The 22,549-nt window shown below is 33.3% G+C and overlaps 1 protein-coding gene across 1 annotated transcript in view; it reads left to right on the forward strand.

The window, feature by feature from the left end:
- Nucleotides 1-22,549, forward strand: part of CSMD1 (CUB and Sushi multiple domains 1) — a 1,057,667-nt gene that overhangs the window by 874,293 nt on the left and 160,825 nt on the right. The window contains exons 25-30 of the mRNA XM_005426386.3: nt 3,481-3,607; nt 5,411-5,613; nt 13,814-14,005; nt 16,100-16,238; nt 18,184-18,371; nt 20,525-20,719. Coding sequence (XP_005426443.2) covers nt 3,481-3,607; nt 5,411-5,613; nt 13,814-14,005; nt 16,100-16,238; nt 18,184-18,371; nt 20,525-20,719 — 1,044 coding nt within the window. The remainder of the gene's footprint in view (nt 1-3,480; nt 3,608-5,410; nt 5,614-13,813; nt 14,006-16,099; nt 16,239-18,183; nt 18,372-20,524; nt 20,720-22,549) is intronic.

Here is a 22,549-nt window from a genome sequence, read left to right on the forward strand (position 1 = left end):
GCTCCTTCCTTTCAAAAGTTCAGCTTAAGCTGAAGTTAAGTGCCAGAAAAACATCAGTGAACAGCATTTCTGCTGTTTTAGTAGAGGTTATTTTCCCCACTTGATTCTAGAACTTTATCTGTAAGTTTTCTTCTATATATATGAGAGGTCAAAGCAACTATTCAGTTGTGATTTAAAGACATTTCCAGGCTCTTTATGCATTCAAGTCCTCATGCTCTTCAGTTTAATTTGTTAGCTTCCTTTTCCTCCAAGTTTGCCCTTTTGTAGAGAAGACCCATAATTAGTCCTACCTTTGCCTATTTCTCCATGTAATTTAAATGAAGTCATTTCTCTAAGGTAATTTTCTGCAGTATTTTTTTGTGCTTGTGTTCACTACCAAGACTTAGAATCGGCTCTAAAATACTTGTTGGTTTCAAGTCTATTGGGTGAATAAATCCAACTATCTACTTATTTCCTTTTCTCTGTATGATGATTTGCCTTCTAATCTATATTTGGGATGTTAAAATTTTTAACATATAACAATAGAAATAGGAGTAATTAAAAAAAAGAAAAGCTGTATATTCCAATCTGACCTGGAGGAAGCTAGGGAACCCAGGGTCAAGCAAACCTAAAGAAAATTGCCATCTTTGCTCCAGTAGAACAGCTTCTTTGGTCCTTCTCCAAATACTTTTTGACCAATATGTTTGTTTTTTCACTCTGACCTTATTTAGATTATTAGTGTATTCCTACCATGTAATGCTCCTTCTAGTCATGTATTTCCACCTGTATTTCCAGTTTCTTCATACTTTGCTTTTAAGCTGTGTTAAGAAACTGTATTTCCAGTTTCTTCATACCAATATGCTTTTAAGATTCTACATTTCACTCAAGATTTTCCCTCTATCTTTTTTCTTCTTTTTTTTGTCTTTGTACTTTGATTTTGTACCTTGCATTACTAGATTTGGTTTCTGTATTTTATTTCCAACCTTTTGGAATAATTTATTCCAGAATATCTTGAGAATCTTATTTCAACTCTAAGTGAAATCATGTCCCTCAATCAATAGAATAATCAATTTTATTTTGGTATTCTGAGAGAGATTTTGGTCTTCTTTTCTGTCTGTTCAACCAAAAGATATCTTTCTATGTGCTTTTATCTCTCTACATATATTTTTAATTACTGTCCTTGTTCCTCTCCTTAAAATAAAATTTGGGGATTGCATAAATTCTGTATAAACTGCCTCTTTTCATTTCTAGTTTAAATAGCTTCTGGACCATTAATTACTTCCCCAAGAAATCAAATGTTCACTGTTCTGTCTTAAAATCTTCTAAAAGTGTTTTCTTCTAAACAGTCTCTTACAGTCTGTAATCTTCATTAAATTATGGGGAGTTTTTACTGTTCTGTGCACAGGAAATCTTGCCATGAAGATCCCTGAAAACTCAGTTATATATCAGCAGATTATTTCAGTTTTGCTTCCCTCCCCCATTAGACTTATAAGATCTATTCTTCTATCAGTTTTATCTTTTGTTATCACAGTTTTATCTTTATCTACTTTGATTTGAATGATTTGTTTTTCTTCCTTTTTCTGAAGTTGTCATGAAGTTCCAAACATCACTTCCTTTCTTAGAAACATTTTCTAAAAATCTTTGGTTTTGGAGATGCATTATTTTTTCTTGTAGACTAGATCAGATTTTGATATTTGCTTTTCTCTTTGGTGACATTTGTATTCTTCTTTGTATTCACTATCATTTCAGTCTCATTCACAAAAAAATCAAGCATATGCATAGACATATTCCACACATTCTACACTTAGTAATTTTTAGCCATAAACTGTTATATTGGTCTTAACGTTCATTTTCATTGTTTCTATGTTCTAAACCTTAATGAACAAAGCCAGTGAATTATTTTAATTCCTCCTCTAGAAGCTTCCAGAAATGTTGAAGTCACTTCTATTAGTTATAGTATAAGTGTTTATATAATATATACTTTGAGGTGCTGGTTTTACAGTGTGCTCATTTATACATATTGGAATATAAATTTTTGAATTATTTTTATAATTGCTTATGAAAGTTTACTTTTGATCTGCTCCTAAAATGTATTTTTAAAAAATATATGAAATACATGATGCATCATCCCAAATTTTATGATGTGTTCTTTTCTTAAGCAAGCCTTCTCAGAATTTTAAATCAAGTATGTCAATTAGTTTGAATTCAAATTTTGGGTTCACTGAGTTAAATTTAGTTCTTTGGTAAACACAGTACTGTATCAGTAATTTCTTTTCTGTAGTTATCTACCACAGTGATTATTGCAATCCAAACTTTCTTGTATAATGGAAATTAATTGAAATCATAGAAGAAGGTTACATGTGAAGAAATTTTGTACTTAAGTTTCTTTCTGCTGTGGTTCTGTATATAGAATGTAGTGTTTTGAGGGATCAAACCAGCAGGATAAACGAGAAATCATTTCCTATGGTAATTTTCCCTCATGGTAGCAACTTGGTTGTGAGCAGTGGCTTGGTGGCATGTAGAAAGATTAATATTTGTTAGGAGTATTGCTGATAGATTATTTGGTCCAACTGCCATGTTTTTTCCATCATCTCTGTCTTACTATGCTTGCTGTACAGCTGTGCTTGAATGAATCCCCATGGTAGGTTTTTTTAATAACCTCTAAGGCAACACTATAAATGTAGTAGAAATTCAGGTACATCACTTAATTGAAGAATCACGGATCTTTTTTGGTTTAGTGGAAATGATTGTTACACAGTTCTCTTTCATTAGGATGTGTCTTTACACTGGCCAGACAACAGAATGATGCCCTAAACAAGCAACATAAGAATAATTTGATTATGGATGTTTATCAATGCCATTGGTCTCTCCACAAAAACAGCATTGATAGTAAAAGTGTTTTAAACCAGATGCCACATACTATCAAATTGTAGCTTTCTGATTTACTCTCTTGATCTGCAAGCATATGGCATTTAAATTTTTAAATACTGAAGGAAATTGCTAGGCAATACCTGCTGCTTTTTAGTGTACTTAAACCTGAAACTTCATAGAAGCAACTTGAAAGCATTACACTAAAATAATTTTGACATTACAGCAAAGCAGAAAGCTATTTTAATTATAACATTCAATGCTGCAAAGTTTGAATTCAAACATTCATTGTTAGAAAGGATAAGCATGTTAGATGGGCAATTTCTGAAACATTTTTCTCTGTTGCTTATGCTAAAATTGTGCTTTTGTAGTCTCAGTACATATTGAATCTGTCTGGTCAGTTAAGTAACCTAATCACAGTTTTATGGTTTATTTCTTCATAACAAGGTAGGCGTGAGATCATTGTGTTCATTTTTAACTTATGTAAGTGTCCTGGTTTATATGTATGTCTACTACTTCAGAAGTATTAGGTCATTCTGTTAACTTTTTAGAAAACACAGAGATGTGGAAGGGATGGAAAACAGAAGTGCCAATTACTATAGTCTCATTAGAAATTTCCTCCTCACTTTGCAGCTGAGTGTGGTGGTCGAATTCATGCTGCCACATCGGGGCGCATTTTGTCCCCTGGTTACCCGGCGCCATATGACAACAATCTTCATTGCACTTGGATTATTGAAGCAGATCCAGGAAAGACAATAAGGTACATGATTAATTTCCATATTTATGGTGGAATTCAGTATGTTATAAATTTTTTGTCATTCTCATATTTTTCTACACAAGCTGCTGGTTTTCACTGGCATAATCAAGGTATCCTTCTGTAAGGTGTTGCATCAATCAGGTGCTGCTTGCCTGTTCAGGCATAGAGTCCCTGGATTTGAGGCAAGATAAGCAGCATTCAAGGCACATTTGAGTATTGCCTCACCCAAAAGTTGTCTTTTGCACCAGGGCAACACCAAATTCCACAAACAAATGCCAGAATATGTTAATTAGTAGTATTAAACAGCTTACATAAGGGTGAACATGAACCTCAGGAATCTGCATAATAAAACAATTCTCATGAATCACAAGGAGAAAAAGAATGTTGCATTCCCTCATCCTCTCCACAAGATAGCTCTGCCAGCGCACCAATGCCATCAGTGCCAGGGCAAAGCACAGACCCATTATTTGAATTAACATGTTCCCAAATTCAGCAAAATGAAGAGTTAATCAGTGAAACCAACAAACTCCGTGACCTGGACAGGAACTTGACACCTAGTTACCACCATAGCTATAGAACCTTCATACAAAACTATTGTTATCTCAAGACCCATATTGGGCCCTGAAAAAGCCTTTAGTGAGTAGACATTGTCCTTCCTCAGCAGAATGGGGCGGGGAGAAAATAACATGAGAAAATAAACTTGTGAAAATAAACTCAGTTTAATAAAGCAAAAGCAAAGGTCCATGCATGGAAGCAGAAGAAAACAAGATTTATTCTCTGCTTCCCATCAGTAGGTGATGGCCAGCCAGCTCTTCAGGAGCAGGGCCTCAATATGTGTTGCTCTGGAAGACAAATATAATCACAGAATATTCTGATTTGAAAGGGACTCACAGGCAAAACAATATAATTAAATGGCAAATTAATTATTCAGTGGCTGGTTCCCCCCCCCCCCCCCCATTTGTTTTTTTTGTAATCCTGTTTCACTAAGACAAATATTGAATTTTCACCATCATGGGCCATTTCAGTGCATTTTTGTTTAAATAGCAATTTTCAAATTAATGATTTCCAGTAAAGAACAAATAAGATGAAGAAATGTCAACACACAACTATTTGAAACAAAAAAAAAGAGACATTTTGATATTTACCTATTAGAGTTCTTCGGCACTAAGAATGTAAACATTCAGGACTTAGAGACAATGCAGATTTGACTTAGAAGATAATATTCCTGAACATCTTATTAAATATAATTCTTTGCCTGAAGATAAATACAGATTATTTTATTATAGTACAATTTTATATTTTATGAATTTTAGCAAAAATCCAATCTAGTCTATTTTTCCCTTTTTATGTGTAGGAAAGGAAATGCCGTGCTTACAGGACTTCTTGTGCTATGTGTTCTACTGTCCAGTAGCTGCTATAATTTCTTAGTTGCGTATAATTCAAGCAAAACAGCATTCTTGCTATCCTCATTTGAATAAAAAGACTAAACCTTTGATGAAATCATAGTTTGTATACCATAAAACATTTAACAAAAAAATAAGATAATTTATAGGCTTATAGGTTAAGTCTTGAGGACTTATGCCCTGTAATAGCATTTTCTGTCATTCAGACATTTATAAAACAGAACTGCATGACTCTTACAAGATCAGCCTGTTCAATGAGAGAAAAAAATAACTCTGCTGGATTACCAGGTCTTTTTCAATCCTAAACACCATCTTAAAAGTACAGTTTGGGAATGATTGCTTGGAGTTTCATGTAATTGTGTTTAACAAGTAATGCACAGTACTTTTACTTTTTTCTTTGCAGTCTGCATTTTATTGTTTTTGATACTGAGGTTGCTCATGACATCTTGAAGGTATGGGATGGGCCTGTTGAGAGCAACATACTTCTCAAAGAGTGGAGTGGCTCGGCTCTTCCAGAGGATATTCACAGCACTTTCAACTCCTTAACATTACAATTTGACAGTGATTTCTTCATCAGCAAATCAGGCTTCTCCATTCAGTTTTCAAGTATGTAAATATTTTTCTTCTCCCCAATATAATAATTTTATATTTGTATACATTATTCCTATACTTATTAACTCTTTCTCAACTCTTTTTCAACTTCCTCTGTCTTTAGAAGAAAAGAAATTATGTTATTTTAATTATGTTATGTGTTTATGCAAATGGCTACTACTAGGGAGAATTTTTGGATTTACTTTGAATGTTTTAGGTTTTTTATTCCTTGTTTTCCGCAGCAACCACATACTTAGCGTTATCTAATTAGCATTACTTAACAAGTCAAAATGGTCTGCACATACAGAACTATTCTTCTGCACCAGTAATCTTAAATATTCCCCCCCAGTGTTAACTAACAATGTATTATTTCATGTTTATTGTTTATGTTGGTTGGGGTTTTTTTTCTCAAAATATTGGCTGCATGATGCATGATTTTTATGACCTAAACATTCTTTGTATGATTAAGATAAAGAATACGAGACACTTTACCATATTGAAAAACACTTAAAAATTTACTATTAAACTAATCAAAATGATCTTTAGGTATAAAGTGAAAGCTTCTCTGTTAATAGAGAAGTTATGATCAATATTGTACAAGAGATCAATATTTTAAAACTAGTTATGTGGATTTTTTCTATGTTATTTTGACCTCAAGATGGGCTAGGACACAAGAGAATATATCTTTGTCTTTGCATCCTTATGTGCCTAGATATAATGTATGTATTTCTCATCAATACCTGGGAAAATTAGCAATTAATGTGCATGAGTAGAAGTATTTACACACATTAATCCATATCATCCATAGATGATGTCATTTAGAAGTAAGGGGTCCTAATCAGGTTTCAGTCATTATTAGTTGCATGAAGATGTAAACCTGGGGTTTTCCTAGTCTCTAATTCTCTCGTGCATTTTACATTTACCTATTTACTTAATTTTCCTGTATTTTTCTGAAGGCTGTATCTGCCTCCCCTAAAACACTCTTTTATCAACATTAAAAAACTAGTTAAAAGTATGTAAAATGAATTAAAGTCAAAGGGCAGAATAAATGTTTCTAAGGTTTCTCACCAGTGTGCTATATAATATGCTGCTTTTCTTTTTTTTTTTTTTCAAAAAACAATATAAGTTTCACATTTTTGGAAATAAGTGGGGCTTTTTTTCTTGTTAGGATTAGCAAACACATTTAAGGTTTTATTATATGAAAATAACTTTATGCCCCCATTTTGAAAGGACAGAAATGTTTAAGCAGTTTGGTTTATCAACCATTCCTTGAACTTCAGTGGTGATAGGAGTGAGTAGAAGACAATTTAAAGCTATAACACAGAATAACTGATTTTCCTGTCCTAGTATAATAACTGATGGATGCACTGAGTGATCGTGCTGACTGCTGCAGAGTATGTTTTATTGGAATTAATCGGAGTTAGTGATGAAGAACTGAGAGCTCAAGTATAGGGGAAAATAGTTTCATTTACTCTGCTTGACAAGTGGAATGTGTTGCTAATTTTTTAATTGTAAGGAGTGAAAAATAAGATTTAAGGAATATATTAAGTAAATGTTTATTTATTCAATCTAAAAATAAGTCTAGTATATTTAATCTTCTCGAGGCAATGAGAAGACCACTGTGGCCTTGACCTGTAAAGGATTTAAAGTAATTAAACTATTGCTAAGTGGGAATCTTTACATGCTTTAGTATTCATCATGTGTTCAAACTGTCAGACAGTTTATAGCAAAGCTGCACAGAATATTGACATTTCAGTACTTTAGTAGCTTGTAACTCTAAATAAAAGATTTCTGAGTTGCTGAAACTTTTTTTCTTTTTGGCAATTGCAGAAGATGTAGACATTTTGTTACAAGTTCTATGAACGCAATTTGTGAAGCTTTTTGTCTTTGTGTCATGTGAAGGATTTTCAAGTGTTGCACCTGTTAATGACTATTTCATTTAACTCTTAATTATAGTTGAAGAATTAAATTTCAGGTTCAGAATTGCACAGAATTAGAAAACCTTTAGTAATACAGCTTCTGTACTGGATTATGCAACTGGAATGAGTGTCTGCATCCATAACAGCCGTTTATGGGATCAGATAAAGGATATATATTTCAGAATATCAGGCCAAATGAGCAAATTAAAACGTTAAAGTGCTAATTTTCATCTGGAGAATTTGTTTCACTGTGCTGTGAATGTGCTAATTACTCTCTATACTTTGTACTCTAGAATGTCATAACTGTGTCTGACTAAAAAAGGGGTGCTGTGAAAGGGTAATGTAAGGTAGATTAGAAAATATCACCTATGAATTACTTACTGCTGATTGTAAATGTAATTAGAGATATTTTTTTAATGAAAAAAATATAATTGGCTGAATCTTGCAAAATGTTTGAATGTTAAAACGCTCTGTCTTGCCCACTCAGCTCAGCATGTAGAACATGAGGACATGAACTGACAAGAGTGATTATGTTAATTGTAATCAGTCTAATGCTTTTCAAACCTAATTACCATTTAGTTTTGCATAAAAGAACAAAAAAAATGAAGTTCAGTGTGCAAAACTGACCTTTACTCTGGGGGTTAAATAAATTTAAGCCGTGTGTTACAAGTCAGGGATGTCCACCAAATCTTTCTGGCAAAAAGGTCTAGGCAGATTTGGTTTTTGACTTTATTACAAATAAAGTTACTGGCAGCAAAAACTACTTTCATAAATTGCTCATTAAAAAGTGATATCTAACCAATCTTAATTCTATCCTAGTTATCTAAGGTAAATGGGATAAATTTCTATCTGACTTTGCCTCTTTCTTCTTATCAACTACAGGTCTAGATACACTAACAGTAATTTTCAAACTTTTGAATATTTAAAGGCAGATTAAATGAATCCTATCTGCCTTTTCAGAGGTGTCTATATTCCTGTGAGATGCCATAAAGTATCCTGGCTAGTCTCCACCTGGCACTGCAGAAGGTTACACAACCATCCATAAGTCCTCTCTCCTATCTTCCAGCTCTGTGCTGATATCTTGGATATAAGGCATCTAAAATGAGACTAGTCACCTATGTTGAAGTAGATCAATCTTGCCCTGAATGTTTAATCTCCATCTATTCTAGACTACTGACAGCACTCAGATCCCACGCTAAGGGGTCTGTTGCTTTTATTGACCTGAAATTTATTTTATTGAATATTTTTATTTTTAACTGTGTAATTTTTTTACTTGATATTTAGCAAAAACAATAGAAGTGACAGATGATAGGGTCAGCACTGGCAGTTTCTAGTCATATTTTCATTCTTACAGGCTCTAATAGCTTTAGTTAAAAAATAGCTAATACTAGGTTTACCCTTACAGTCTATCCTTTTTTTCTTCAGCTAAATTCTCAGCTGTTGTAACTTAAGAGAATTGTATCTTTTTCTTCAACTAAATGATTAATTTATAGTTCTTTAGGTGATTTTATAGATTTTGGTCCTCAAGTCAAATAATACATCAAAGGATTTTATTCACACTCTTCTTAAATTGAAAAAAAAATCTGGCTTTTCTAGAGTCAAACCTATCTTTGTAAATTTTCTATGCCTGTCTCTGGTTCTGCAGTATTGTAAATTTCTCTTATTTATGGTATTGTGTAAGCATACACTTTAATTAAAAGTGTGCCTATCTCTGCTTTCATACAAGCAAAGATGTTATTTTTTTTTGTTAGTATAAAACAACTGTCAATATGTTAATTAAGCAGCAAGACCCTTTTTCTTAATTTATTTTAATATTTCTGTCTTATTAGAAGAACTTTGGACACTCATATTATTAAAAGCAAAGACATAACATCAAGGCATTTCTATAGTTGGTTTGGTCCACTTTTCATTTTTCTGTTGTTTGCTGATTTTCTCAATATTTTAAAATTTTGCTTTTGAAGTATATGCAGAGATAAGCAGTGATGACTAAAGATGCCTATGTCTTTAAATTAACAACACAAGTCACCAATTATGATAATACTAGTAAGAAACTTACACTAATTGTAATTACAACAATTATTTGGAAATTATTCTGTCAGATGTTGACACATCTGTTGACAACTTATTTCCTCTGGCAAAAACTTAACTACCAGCTATTTAGTTGTTCCTAATGGCACTGGACTTAATATGACAAATCTGCTTAAGCACTGATTTCTACTTTTGTCTAGCTTTGCAATTCCATTTGATCATTTGTTTGGTAGCAGCAACTTTTACAGTAACTGTGTCACCTATCTGGAACTGAGTACTGTTGTCTTGAAAATTATTCCTTTACTGTCGAGATATCTTTTAATCACTGGCTTAATGGCCCAACTTGCCACACTTAAGTAGTATAAGTATTTCTATGACAGAACCCTCATTGCTAGAATTCAGCATGCAATTGTTCCAGATTGATTCACAATTAAATGTTTGGGGAAAGGGAGCTAGAATAAAAATATCTTTTAAAGAAATTTACAATGAATAATGCAGAATCACGTATCTGCCTTACTAACTAAATAAATTGAGTTCAATAAAAATTAAATCCATTAAGACAACCCTTGTTAAAACAAAAATAAAAGAACACAAGACACAAGAATTCAACCCTTTCCAAGTCTATAACCTAATAGTTTCACAGTTCAGTGTCTTTTGCTGTCTGATAAATGTTGCATTTCATGTTCACAATAACATGGTGATGAAAACATGGTAATGAAACTGTCATTGCACTCCTATCCATCATCTAATCCATGCATGGCCTGGGGAAGGCATCCTCAGCCTCACAGAGTGTAGCAGTTCTTCATTTGGCTCCTGTGGAACTAAGTGAAAATGAATCTTGTAGATTAGTTTGGTGGTTAACTCTAAACTTATGAGCTTTTGTACTCCAGACTAATAAAGAGGCTGCATCGGCATTTGGGTTTCTTTTTTCTTTACATTCATGGACAATACATGACATTTAAATATGTTGTTGATGCTAATTTGCACAGTACTTAGTCTGTACATTTACATATGTTATGTGAGTTACTTTTTGGAGAACAAACACTATTCTTTGTTTCACAATGTTAGTCTGAAATCACTGCAAATCCATGAACATCTCAGCTTTGATAAACAAAATTCCTTTTCAAACTTATTATTATGCAAACATAGTGCACTAAACAAGGGAAGCATGTGCAAATTAAAAGCCTGGAAAAATCTATATTGTTTTTATAACCATGTGGACTAGAAATAAAATGGTGTTTGTAGCACAAGACTACAGCAAATGGCTTATATGATTGTTACCACAATCATAGTGAAAATTATAGGGATGAAATTGATGTTTTTATTTCCTTAAGGTACAAGAGAATACACACTAAAAATGATGTAAAAAATAAATTAGGCAAAAATGTAACATTTTGCTCGCAGGTCTACAGAGCTGCAAGTATAGTGTCATATTCTCAAAAGCAGTCTCCTATTGATTTTCAGTTCAATTTTAAATCAACTTTGAAATATAATTTGATTGTGAAAGATTCTTAAATTAGAATCAGGGAGGCTTAACACAGTGACTGTCTACAGATGGAGGTCTGAAAACTCCTTGGCAATCTGTGGTTTTCTCAGCTGTCTGTTCTTCTGGAACCTACCTCTGAGTTCCATCTTTAATGGACACAGAAGCTTGTTCTGCTCTGAGCAGATGAGACATTAAGAGATGGAAATCTGTACAGAGAATTACTCTATAACCCACTGAGTATCATCTAGGCTTAAGGCTTAAAGCACATATGCAAGAGCTGAGAAGCAGCAATTACTTATTTTCCAGCTTAGTAACATTCATATCTTGTCTCCAGGCTATCCCATTTTAGGAACCTAATTTTTCTCAGTCATTTTTTAAAAGTCTATGTAATTTAGTTTGATTTTGTGTCCTTGAGCCTAAAAAATAGTTATTGCTTTCCTTGCTTTACAGTATGTATGTTTTACTCGCTAAATGTTAAAAAAGAAGAGCAGTGACAGAAAGCTGGTGATTTTTAATTTCTGGATTACTTACAAATGCATATGACCTCTATACCCTTCAGATATTTGCAAAATACCAAATAAAGAAATATCAGACTTTTAATTTTCATGCAGTTACAGAATCTCTTGGGATTCTTGAGAAGTAAAACAACTTGGAAAGAGGCAAGTTAAAAAGTTGACAGTCTGTCTAAATGTTCACTTTACTAGATGGCACATCAGTGCTTAAATGTTTGGTGCTCTATTTAATTAGGATCAAGCGTATTTGGCGCAATAAAAAGGTTGTTGGTTTCAAATACATGACATAACTTCTGAGGCTGCAAGACACAAGTGTAAAGAATGTTTTGGTGTTTAATAAATATCTGTGATAATTTTTAAAATTTAGAACTTTGTATATGAGAAATGGAGATTAACAGTGAAATTATTATTAGAAGGCATCTGTCCTTTCTAATTGATGGATACTTGACACAGTTAAAATGGGGAAAGTGTTTGCTGAGTTATTATATAGCATAGCCTTTTAAGAAGAAAATAAATCTATTCAGAGATATGTTAAAAAATGACAGCAATTAATAGCAGAGATTGCTTGTGCTCATTTATTCGGAAGAATTGCAAGTCTTTAACAGATGTGCACTAGAGCAATCCATTGTTCAGAGCTGCTGTTGTCTGTCACATCAGGAAAAACTTCTCTGAGGTTGTGACCATGCTTTCATTCCCTTGTGGCCAAACATACTTTTAGTAAACTGCACTCCTATGGGGTGTCACATAAGTTGTCAGAGTGGTGCCTGGGGAATCCTTACACAGTACTCATTAGTAGTGACAGCTATTACTTTAATTCCTAGTGGAAAAAAGTCTACCACAGTTAAAACCCTACCATGTCTTTTACTTCATTTACATATAGGAATGATCCAAAGTATGAGATCTATTGTTTTGAAATGGAAACAAGAGCAAAAAACTATGAATAATAAAATGTCAAACAAAGTTTCTGTGTTTCTAAGTGTCTCTAAATGTTAATTATAATAATCCATGAATTCTCCCATAAAGATGTTTTACAATTTCTGTGATTTATCTGTGACCACCTATTCACTAGAACATGCATAAAACCACTTTAAGAGCTGTTGATTGTTTCTTATTTTACTCTTTTTTTTTCAACCTTTCTCTCTTCTGAAAATTTACAACACAGGGAGAAAAAAATTCTAAATTTTTTTTCAGTTGTACATTCTGGTAGTTGTTTCAAGTTGGCAAATGTTTAGGTGGTCTTGCTGTTTCTTATAGTGGTGTACTCTTTCGGTGTGGACAGAAGGAGCAGATGCAGCTGTTAATTCAGAAAATGAATTATTATGGACAGGAAGATTGCATACTGGTGGTAAACACAGTAACATTCATGGCAACTGTGACATAACTCGATTTATGACTTTTTATTTTGGTTTTTGTTCACAGTTGTTGTCAGTTCTTTGCAAAAAGATGTTTGGGTAAGGACTGATAGGAAACAGTGCAATTCAGGAGGGACATTAGTCTCAAGAGATGGACCTTCTTTCCTATGGAAGACTGCAAAGTTTATTGAAACTCAGGATGTCAATACCTGAAGCCAGTAGAAGAGAACCCAAAGCCAGAAGAGACCTGACATCTTCCAGAAATCTGTATTAGACGTGGATCTGTGTATCCACTTTCTGAGTGATTATTTGCATTGTCGTACTGATTGCTCTGCTTAGTTTAACACTGCTTTTTAAATAATATAGTCTTTTAGAAAGCAAAATCCATATCCAGCTACTGAAGACTGATCATAAGTGAGGTATTTTTCCTAAGATTCAGTTTAAATTATGTCTAAGAAAGTTGTTTCTTGTAGCTGAAATGAAAACTTCAGGACTGCATAAATTGCTGTTTGATTTATCCAGATGGGTAAGGAGGATTTGCATGCTGCAGGATAGTAGGACTCTAAATCAATTTTATTTATAACATTATACTTACCCTATTTTGCAAAAGGTATCAAAATTATTTTGATAACCAGAATATTAAAGAGAGAAAAGGAGTTATTAGTTCTTTTGATCTGCTAACTGGACAAAATCAGTCGATATTTTATATTAAAGATACTGGCAGGAAGTCAACATAATCATGATGTATCTCAGTGGGCAGATTTTTGTAAAAGGAAAGAAACAAAATGCCTTCCTGCATTACCTGAAGAGTAAATAATACTGCCTCTGGTTGGAATGCTAATGTGAACCTGTTGTGCATTTGATTATGCAGGGTAAATATCTATACCTTACATCTTTTCTTTCATCATTCCCTTGCAGCTTCCATTGCATCAACTTGTAATGATCCTGGGACACCACAGAATGGCACTAGATATGGAGACAGCAGGGAACCTGGAGACACCACCACCTTCCAGTGTGACCCGGGCTATCAGCTGCAAGGACAGGCTAAAATTACGTGTGTGCAACTGAATAACCGGTTCTTTTGGCAACCTGATCCCCCTACATGCATAGGTATTAAGATGAGATGTTAGTCTCTATTTAGGACTAATACAGATCAGATTTCTTGTTCAATTACTGGGCTTATGGTGCTCATGCTGGAGTGATGATCTCTGCAGAGCTCAATTATTTTGTACTTACAGACAACGTCAGTCGTATTCTCCTGATTAACAGTATTTTTTGGATGTGATTTTCTTTCTTTATTCTTATACTCCATAAAAGCTTTAAAATTACAAAATCTAGTAGAAATAAGTAAACAGAAGTGGTGATTTGGATAAAAATATTCATGTTGAAATGGTTTCATAAATGTTCTTCTATATAATAGGTTGGTTACATAAACTATGGATCCATTATTTATTCCCAAAATATTTTTATATGTATATCATTTATATATATATTTCTGAGTTATCTTACAGACTAGGTACACATCCTGTGCAATACCTTGGAAGATGGATACTTATTGGAAAAAGTAGATGCAGAGGAGGGGATCCAAGTGACAATGCTGTTGAAAGAAATTAGATATATTTCCATACCACCAGGAGAGGGTGGATCCATAGCGCTAGATTGTGTAAAGGTTTCCCTGAAGTTCTTGCCAGTAGACAATAATTACAGGCTTAGAAGTTTTGCTGAATTGTATTTTTCGCATCATTAATGTAGGTTTTCTAGCAGTAATCAACAGCTGCAAATTTTTTCTGCTAGTCATAGTAATTTTTTAAATCCTTGTTATTGTGTTGCCTACTGATTTATAATTAAATGAAGACTTACTTTAGCAATCCTAAATTCCAGATAGAATATCACTGGAATAAACATAATGTTTTTCCTTTCTACAAGGCATTTTGGACAGACACTTTCCAAAATAGCATATCCTTAATAACATATCCTTAAACAACTGCAGTCCCTCTGTTTCTCTGAAGTAAAAATACTGTGAAGGATTCAAGGATAGTTTCTCTGACTGCATGTTATTTAACAGAATTGGAGAAGCACATAATCAGCATACTATCTTCTGGATACCTTGTGTGCAGTGTACAAAGCAGTATGAAAATGCTTACTAAATATATTGGGATCATTCACAAAGTAAATATCTAAAAAAAAAATAATAATATATATGGTATCTAAATTGAGAAGATTAATACTTTTATTTTAAATAGCAATTGTAATCACTCCATGTTTTTTACAATCTAGTATAAAATCCCAATAAAACAAACCTAAAAGAAAGAAGGAAATAAGATAGAAAGAAAGGGAGAAAAAAATATATACATAATTACTGTTATTCTTCCATATACTCAAGGCGACTTTGAAGCAGAAAGCAGATTAAAGTAATCATTAGTGTAGACATGACAATAGTAGAAACCTTAAGAGTTCTGTAAAGCCATTATATCTCATTTTAAAATTTTCATAAAGTCCTTACTTTAGTATGCTGACTTATAAATGGAATGGCCTGAGAAGAAATCTCTTTAAAATGTTTAATGTAAATTCCAAATCCTTAGTAACAACTGTCTTGCACTATAAGTGTGTTTCTCTTAGTTTATTTGACTTGGTAATGTAGATGCAGCCTGTCTTGACTACTTTACTTTTTTGTTAGATGTACTTTTGTTAGACTTTGTGGATGTGATTATCATCTATGAGACCAGGATTCTTTATCTGTTTAAAAGTTCAATTCATGGTAACAAAATGAATGTATTTGATTTTTGATTTGGGAAATATATTTTAGTAAGTGAATCAAATTGGTTTCTGCAACATCTTTGGTCAATAGAAACTGCAACCTGAGTCCTACTACTGAGCTTTCCCAGTTTTTAAAGTATCTTCAGTACATAGGAAATTTTCAGCATGATAGAGACAGGATTACTACCAAAAATATACAGGACTTCCTATTTAACTTCTTATTTTTATTCCTTTAGAAAAATTTCTCCCTTTACCGCTTTTGCATATGAACAGAGATCACTTTTTTGGAGGAAAATTGAACATTTTTTGCTAACAGGAAGTGGGAAAGTTCGGTATTTAAAAAAAAAATTGGTAAATGTAGAAGTAATTTTCTTCTACTTAAAAGCTAATATGTGCTTGTGAAATTAACGTGTGACTATATTCCTACTTCTTTTTACATTGTGACAGCTGCATGTGGAGGAAACCTGACAGGCCCAGCAGGAGTTATTTTATCACCTAACTATCCACAGCCTTATCCTCCTGGGAAAGAATGTGACTGGAGAATAAAAGTAAACCCTGACTTTGTCATTGCCTTGATATTCAAAAGGTACCATTTCTCTGTGAATGCCTTTGTTTTAAAGGGTTTCAAATGTCAAATCTAAAAATGGCAATATTTATTAAATTTTAAACCTTCTAATTAAATTCTCTGTCTATGTCCTGGAGCATATATCTAATATGTGCTATATCGTTGATTCCAAATAATGTAAAAGAAAGATATACAGCTGTATGGTACATTTGCTATCCAATATGTTCCTAAAAAACAAAACTTTCTGTGACATATCAAATAAAAATCCTTTAAAGACCATATTAATTTGTAGAGGTGCTTGATTTATGCTACTGTAACTAATAGTTGAGACTGAAAGAGTAGTGAAAATTCTATATGTAAGTCAGTTCTCTCCGTTTTTTTAGAAATACAGCTTAAATATACTTTGCTTAAAGTGCATAGATCAGAAAAAATATTCTACTTAGTCAAGAGATGAAAGACACTGAGATAATATTGTTTCATAACTTTGATTATTTCCTCTGTGTTCCATAATCAACCTATATGTGTTGCATTGATTTTTACAAGTAGAAATTCAGGCATATAGTCATATTCATGCATTCTGTTTGTCACTTCTAATTGAATCAGTTTTATATAATCATCTTGCTTGCTGTATCTGTGGATGCAAATGCAATTTTTTTCATTTTTTGATACTGTGTTTTGAGTGTGATTTTAAAGCTGAGAATGATAACGTTGCTGTTGACTTCAGTGGAATGTTGATGAGTTGTGACTCTTTTAGGAGGAGATAGTGGCATGTTGAGAATTTTGCTATATAGTATTTGTACCCTTTCTGTGAAAAAAAAAACCCAACATAATACCAAAACAACAACCAAACCACACCAAACTAAAATAAAATTTGGTTTCTTTAATTACAGACTGGAGTTTATTTTCTAAAAGCTATTGATAGACACAAAATTAAAGAATGGAATCCTAAGGTACTTGAAATTGTATAATTAAAAATAGAGTAATTCTGTTTTTCTGGTATTTTATCAAATAGCATTAATGTATGAGAATAGTTCTCTACTAATTACACTCTTGAAGATGTCACGATAGGTGTAGTAAGCAGCGTATTTCTTTGGATTGCCTAAAAACTCGACTCAAATGCTCCATTTCAAACAAGATGAAAGAAACTTACTCAGCATTCAGATTTGTTTGTGAGTATTGCAGGGAGTACAATATGAGAAATACAATGGAATTTTCTGTTTATGCTATACTTCCAATAAATTTTCTAAATGGTTGCAGTCCAGTAATACACACACTTTTCAGCAGCTGAAGTTAGACAGGCCTGGAGCTCCTTGGTTCTTCTCTTGCACCCTTCTTGTAAATTGCAGTAACATTGGCCACCTTCCAGAGAGCAGGAACCTCTCCTGAAGCCACCTCACTTTCCTCTGAAAGACATTCCATTCATATTATCTTCATAATTTCTTTGTAAAACATATAAGTGTCATAAAGTCTAGCATAACATAGATTGTTTAGTGAGAATTAATGTTAATTCACATTAGTTTATCATGTCTGATATTATCTGGGTAAGAACAAAGACAAGTTCCAAGATAATGGTCTATCCATGAAGGCATCTTGTTTCAAAAATGATAAACGTGTTTGTAATGTGTGGATTTAGTGTCATCCAGTTTAGCCAAATAAAATCAGGACTTTTAATTCAAGCTACTTTTTTGGATCATTCCTTTGGTCCTCTGGTCAGAGGCAGCCTTTCTGAATCATGATTCCATGGTCTTGAGAAAGGTGTTAATGGCTTTTGGAAAGCTTTAAGTTTTCATATCAATGATTAAAAGAACTCCACAGTGAATTTTTTTACTGTGAATCATGTTTAAAAAGACATTTATTTCTCGAGAAGAAAATGTGTTGGGCAGAAAATTGGCAACCACAGTCACAGTAATGTTTAACTCATTAAAAAAAACCCGAAGACCTAATTATTTTTTCCCTTTATTTTCAGTTTCAATATGGAACCCAGTTATGATTTTCTACATATTTATGAAGGAGAAGATTCCAACAGTCCTCTAATTGGCAGTTTTCAAGGCTCACAGGCTCCTGAAAGAATAGAGAGCAGTGGTAACAGTCTGTTTCTGGCTTTTCGCAGTGATGCTTCTGTTGGAATGTCAGGATTCGCCATTGACTATAAAGGTAGTGTTCTCATTGTAGTCTAAATAAAAGGGAAAAAAATGTTTGTTACTTAGCAATTATTGAGACTCAAATCTGTTTCTTTCTTTATGTACTCATAACTGAACTGCCAAATACCTTTATGCATCAATGTATGTTTTAAAAACTCTTTTCTATTAATGTGTGAAGGAACACAGAAAACCTGCTTCAAGAAATCTCTTTCACATAACTTATGCACATTTTCATCTTCCAGAAAAAAAAAAAAAGGTAGAAGATGCACATCAAAAGTAACATTGGGAAAAAGGTTTGACAATAGCGAAATTGTCTTACCCAAGATTTTACCCGAGAACTGTCTTACCCTGACTACTTCCTCCTTCTTGTCAATACATACCAATACATTTTCCTTTCCACATTGTTTTCAATCTACAAATGCATTTTTAAATGAATACTACTGGATAGTATTTGCATGATTTTTGCAGAAGATGCCTCTTACTAGATAGAGACTGGGATATGCTGTTTATTAAAGCCAGACAATCACTGAAGATGCTGGTTTCTTTTCCAGTCACAGATGTTGTCAGTGGCTTAATTATAACCTTTGCTGAGTTTTATCAAGCTGTTTTTCAGCAGCAGAAGTGCTGCCTCAGCTTCTTATTCTTGGCAATTGAAGCAAACCACATTAATATACATGTTAAAAATGAAGAACAAAAAAAATCTAAGAAATACAGAAAAAATATACCTATAAAAGAAAAAGGAGTGAAAAAGAACTATAAAATAATTTTTATATTCAGTCTTCATCTGTCATTCAGCACAATGCATTATTCTCCATGTGTGCAAGATTCTTCTTCCTGAAGTAATTTTCATATTGCCATAGATGAAATCTTAGACTATTTGTCTCCATCTAAACAAAATATCAAAAAATGGAAAACAATTTGTTCCAGGAAGTCTGCAAGGCCCGCAAGGAAAGAAAATGAGATGTTGGGCAGAAGGAGATAAAGAGATAAAGATGGCGATTGAAAATGTGCATACACATTTTCACTGTGTCTATGTTTTGTTCTCAGCAAAATGTGATATGAGTTAAATGAAATTATAATGAGATAAAAAAAAAAGATACAAGAACAGAATTCTGTATTTAAAAAGTTATTTTACTCAATGGACACTGTGGGAATCCATAAAGTTAAAGGGTTTTAGGTTTGTGGGAAAAAAGACAGGCCTCAGTTACGTCAGAATTAGGAATATTGCTGATGCATCTTGTTAGCTGTAAGGAGACGTGAGGAATAGAACAATAGACTTATGTCTAGTGTTTAGAAATAGCTTTCTAAGTTGCAAAAAGTTTCTAGAAGCAAAGAAGATTAGAAAGATTCTGAAAAATAAACAGTTCCCGACGCATTCCAAAGCCGTCCCGTCCCATAGTGTCTGTATATAGCTAGCCAGAGCAGACAGTATATCTTTGCCTAATAATTTAATATTTTTTGAATGTATATTATTTAGAACTTTATATAAAATGTATAAAATTATAGAACAGTTTTGAGTTGGAAGGGACTTAAAGATCATCTAGTTCCAACCCCCCTGCCATGGTAGGGACACCTTCCTCTAGACTAAGTTGCTCAAAGCCCCATCCAGCCTGACCTTGAACACTTCCAGGGAGGTGACATCCAAAACTTCTCTGGGCAACATGTTCCAGTGCCTCGCCACCATCATGATAAAGGATTACTTCCTTATATTTAATCTAAACCCACCCTCTTTCAGTCTGAAGCCACTCTTCCTTGTCCTATCACTGCATTCTATTGTTGTTTATTACCTCAGCTGTTTCCATGTCCTGGGTAACCTGGATAACCAGGTCTCCCATTTCTTTCTGGAAAGGACTCATATTTTCCCTAGTCTTCCTTTTGTCACAAATATACATATAGAAGTGGTGAATTCTAGAACTTGTCATCCTTCTTCTAAATACTAAATATGAAACTTTATTGGAGTAGTTCAACTTCAGATTCGCTATAATTTCCTCTTCCAGATACTCAATCTTAAGCAAACATCCATGATACATGATTCAACAAGAATAATATATTAATAAGTTGTTGAATAAATTAAAAGGCCTGGAAAAAACCCACTGAGAATAGTTTGTTTTGCCTTTTTTTTTTTATTGAAAGTATATATAGATTTACTGTAATTCATTTTAACAGAAAAGCCACGGGAAGCTTGTTTTGATCCTGGAAACATCATGAATGGTACAAGAATTGGAACAGACTTTAAGCTTGGTTCAACTATTACTTACCAGTGTGATTCTGGATATAAGATTATTGAACCTTCAACTATAACATGTGTAATTGGTGCAGATGGAAAGCCGGCTTGGAACAGAGCGTTGCCATCTTGTAATGGTACGTACAGTTTTCTAACCATTTCCTTTGTCTGCCCAGTGAATTCAATTTCTCAGTCCCTAAGGCTATTTCCACTGTTTCTACACATACATCTTGTGAAAAAAAATGAGATAAAAAAAAAGATTTAAGATGAGTTTTGGACTATACCTTAGTCAATAATATATTAAGTATTTAAAAATGTCATAAACTCTAGAATCAACACACGTTCATATAATGGTTGCAAGGTAATATGTAAGATTCTTTGCACACTCAGTATTATTTAGAATAGCTATCACAACCATCTCAATGCTGCATTAATTGTCACCTTAGAATAAGAGTTATAGTTACTGAGGCAGAAAATAAGAGTGATATCTCAGAACTGTGGCTAACTAATTTATCTTCTATTCCTTGTTTCAGTGTTTGTGTTGTGTATATATATATATGTGGAACAATTTTAACAAATCAAAAAGTAGTTACATATATTAGTTAATAAAGTCCATAAAGTACTAATTTATGTTGAAAAATAATCTTCATAATTTAATTCAAAATAATCTCCTTCAAAATTTTAGATTTTAATTATAGAAAAAGACAATTTAGAAGGAAATGTTTCTGTAACTCCATAACTTTAAAGTTTGTTTTAAATTAAGTGTGATACACTTTCATTGCAATAAAATGTTCATGACTTGAGAATTTCATGGGGTAATCAGACTTTGTAGCATAATTTCTGATATCATCAAAACAAGAAGAGAAGAAAATAATGAAGATTTTAAATTCATGTCATGAACTAATTCCTTGTGATATTTGAGTTTCACCTCAGCCACATAATCCTATTCTGCCTACTGATAGATCAAACTTCTCATTTTATATCATTACATTGGATTTTTGAATAATTCATATGAGCAGCTAGGAGAAGACGTGGATTTGTAGTATTAATTGCTGCCTTTTTGTACAAGGAAGTCAGACTTGAGCAGATATTTCACGCATGATTTTAAAGACCTGTCAGGGAGCAGAAAGAACAGATCTGCTCAGCAAGGGCTAAGAGCCAAGGACATACAAAGCACAAGCTCACTCACTAGGCAGAGCACCCCAGCACCTGAACCAGGTCTGCAGAGCCAGGAGTTGGTTACAAGGTCCTTTCACAGCCCCTCATCAATGACCTTGTTGTCCACCTGGCCCACAGGTCCTCCTCTGAGTCAGTTTCCAGGAAGCTGTTAGGTTGTATGTACTCTGCTATATGCAGGATGCCCACAGCAGGGTAACATTGATTCACTTTGTGTCTTATAGTGAAATGATATCTTCATTGCTTAAAAGCAAATTATTGTGATGGTGCTATTTTTAAATAACCTTATTTATACATTTATTTATTTACTTATAAAATAATTTCATTATTGGTTTCTTGGGTAAGATAACTTCTTACAACAGTCTGTTATTGTGGTGAAAACTATTGTTTTTTATGAAATATTTTCTCACAATAAAAAGAACTGAATTGCATGTAACTAACTTAATACAAGACTTATATTTTAATGAAGATTATGATAGGAAGCCAGGATTTTCCAAAATGCCAGAAGAGTAACAGCAGTACTTTGTTTTCAGTGTATAGAAATCGATTTACTCAATATCCAGCACAAGGAGATATTGAGAACTTGAAAACAGCCCCTCCATCTGTCCCTTAATATGCCACATTTACAGCCTACACATGGAGGAACGTGCCATGCATGCACTGTTCATTGTTTTTCTCATGATACAGACAGAACTACTGCTCATGTAAATGTTGACTCGTCTTGGGGATTTGAGCTCCACTATTCTTAAATATGCCTTCTAACTTCTGCAGCTCTAAAATGTTTCTCTCAA

This window comes from Geospiza fortis, unplaced genomic scaffold (assembly GCF_000277835.1).
Source record: "Geospiza fortis unplaced genomic scaffold, GeoFor_1.0 scaffold56, whole genome shotgun sequence".
NCBI classification, from domain to species: domain Eukaryota; kingdom Metazoa; phylum Chordata; class Aves; order Passeriformes; family Thraupidae; genus Geospiza; species Geospiza fortis.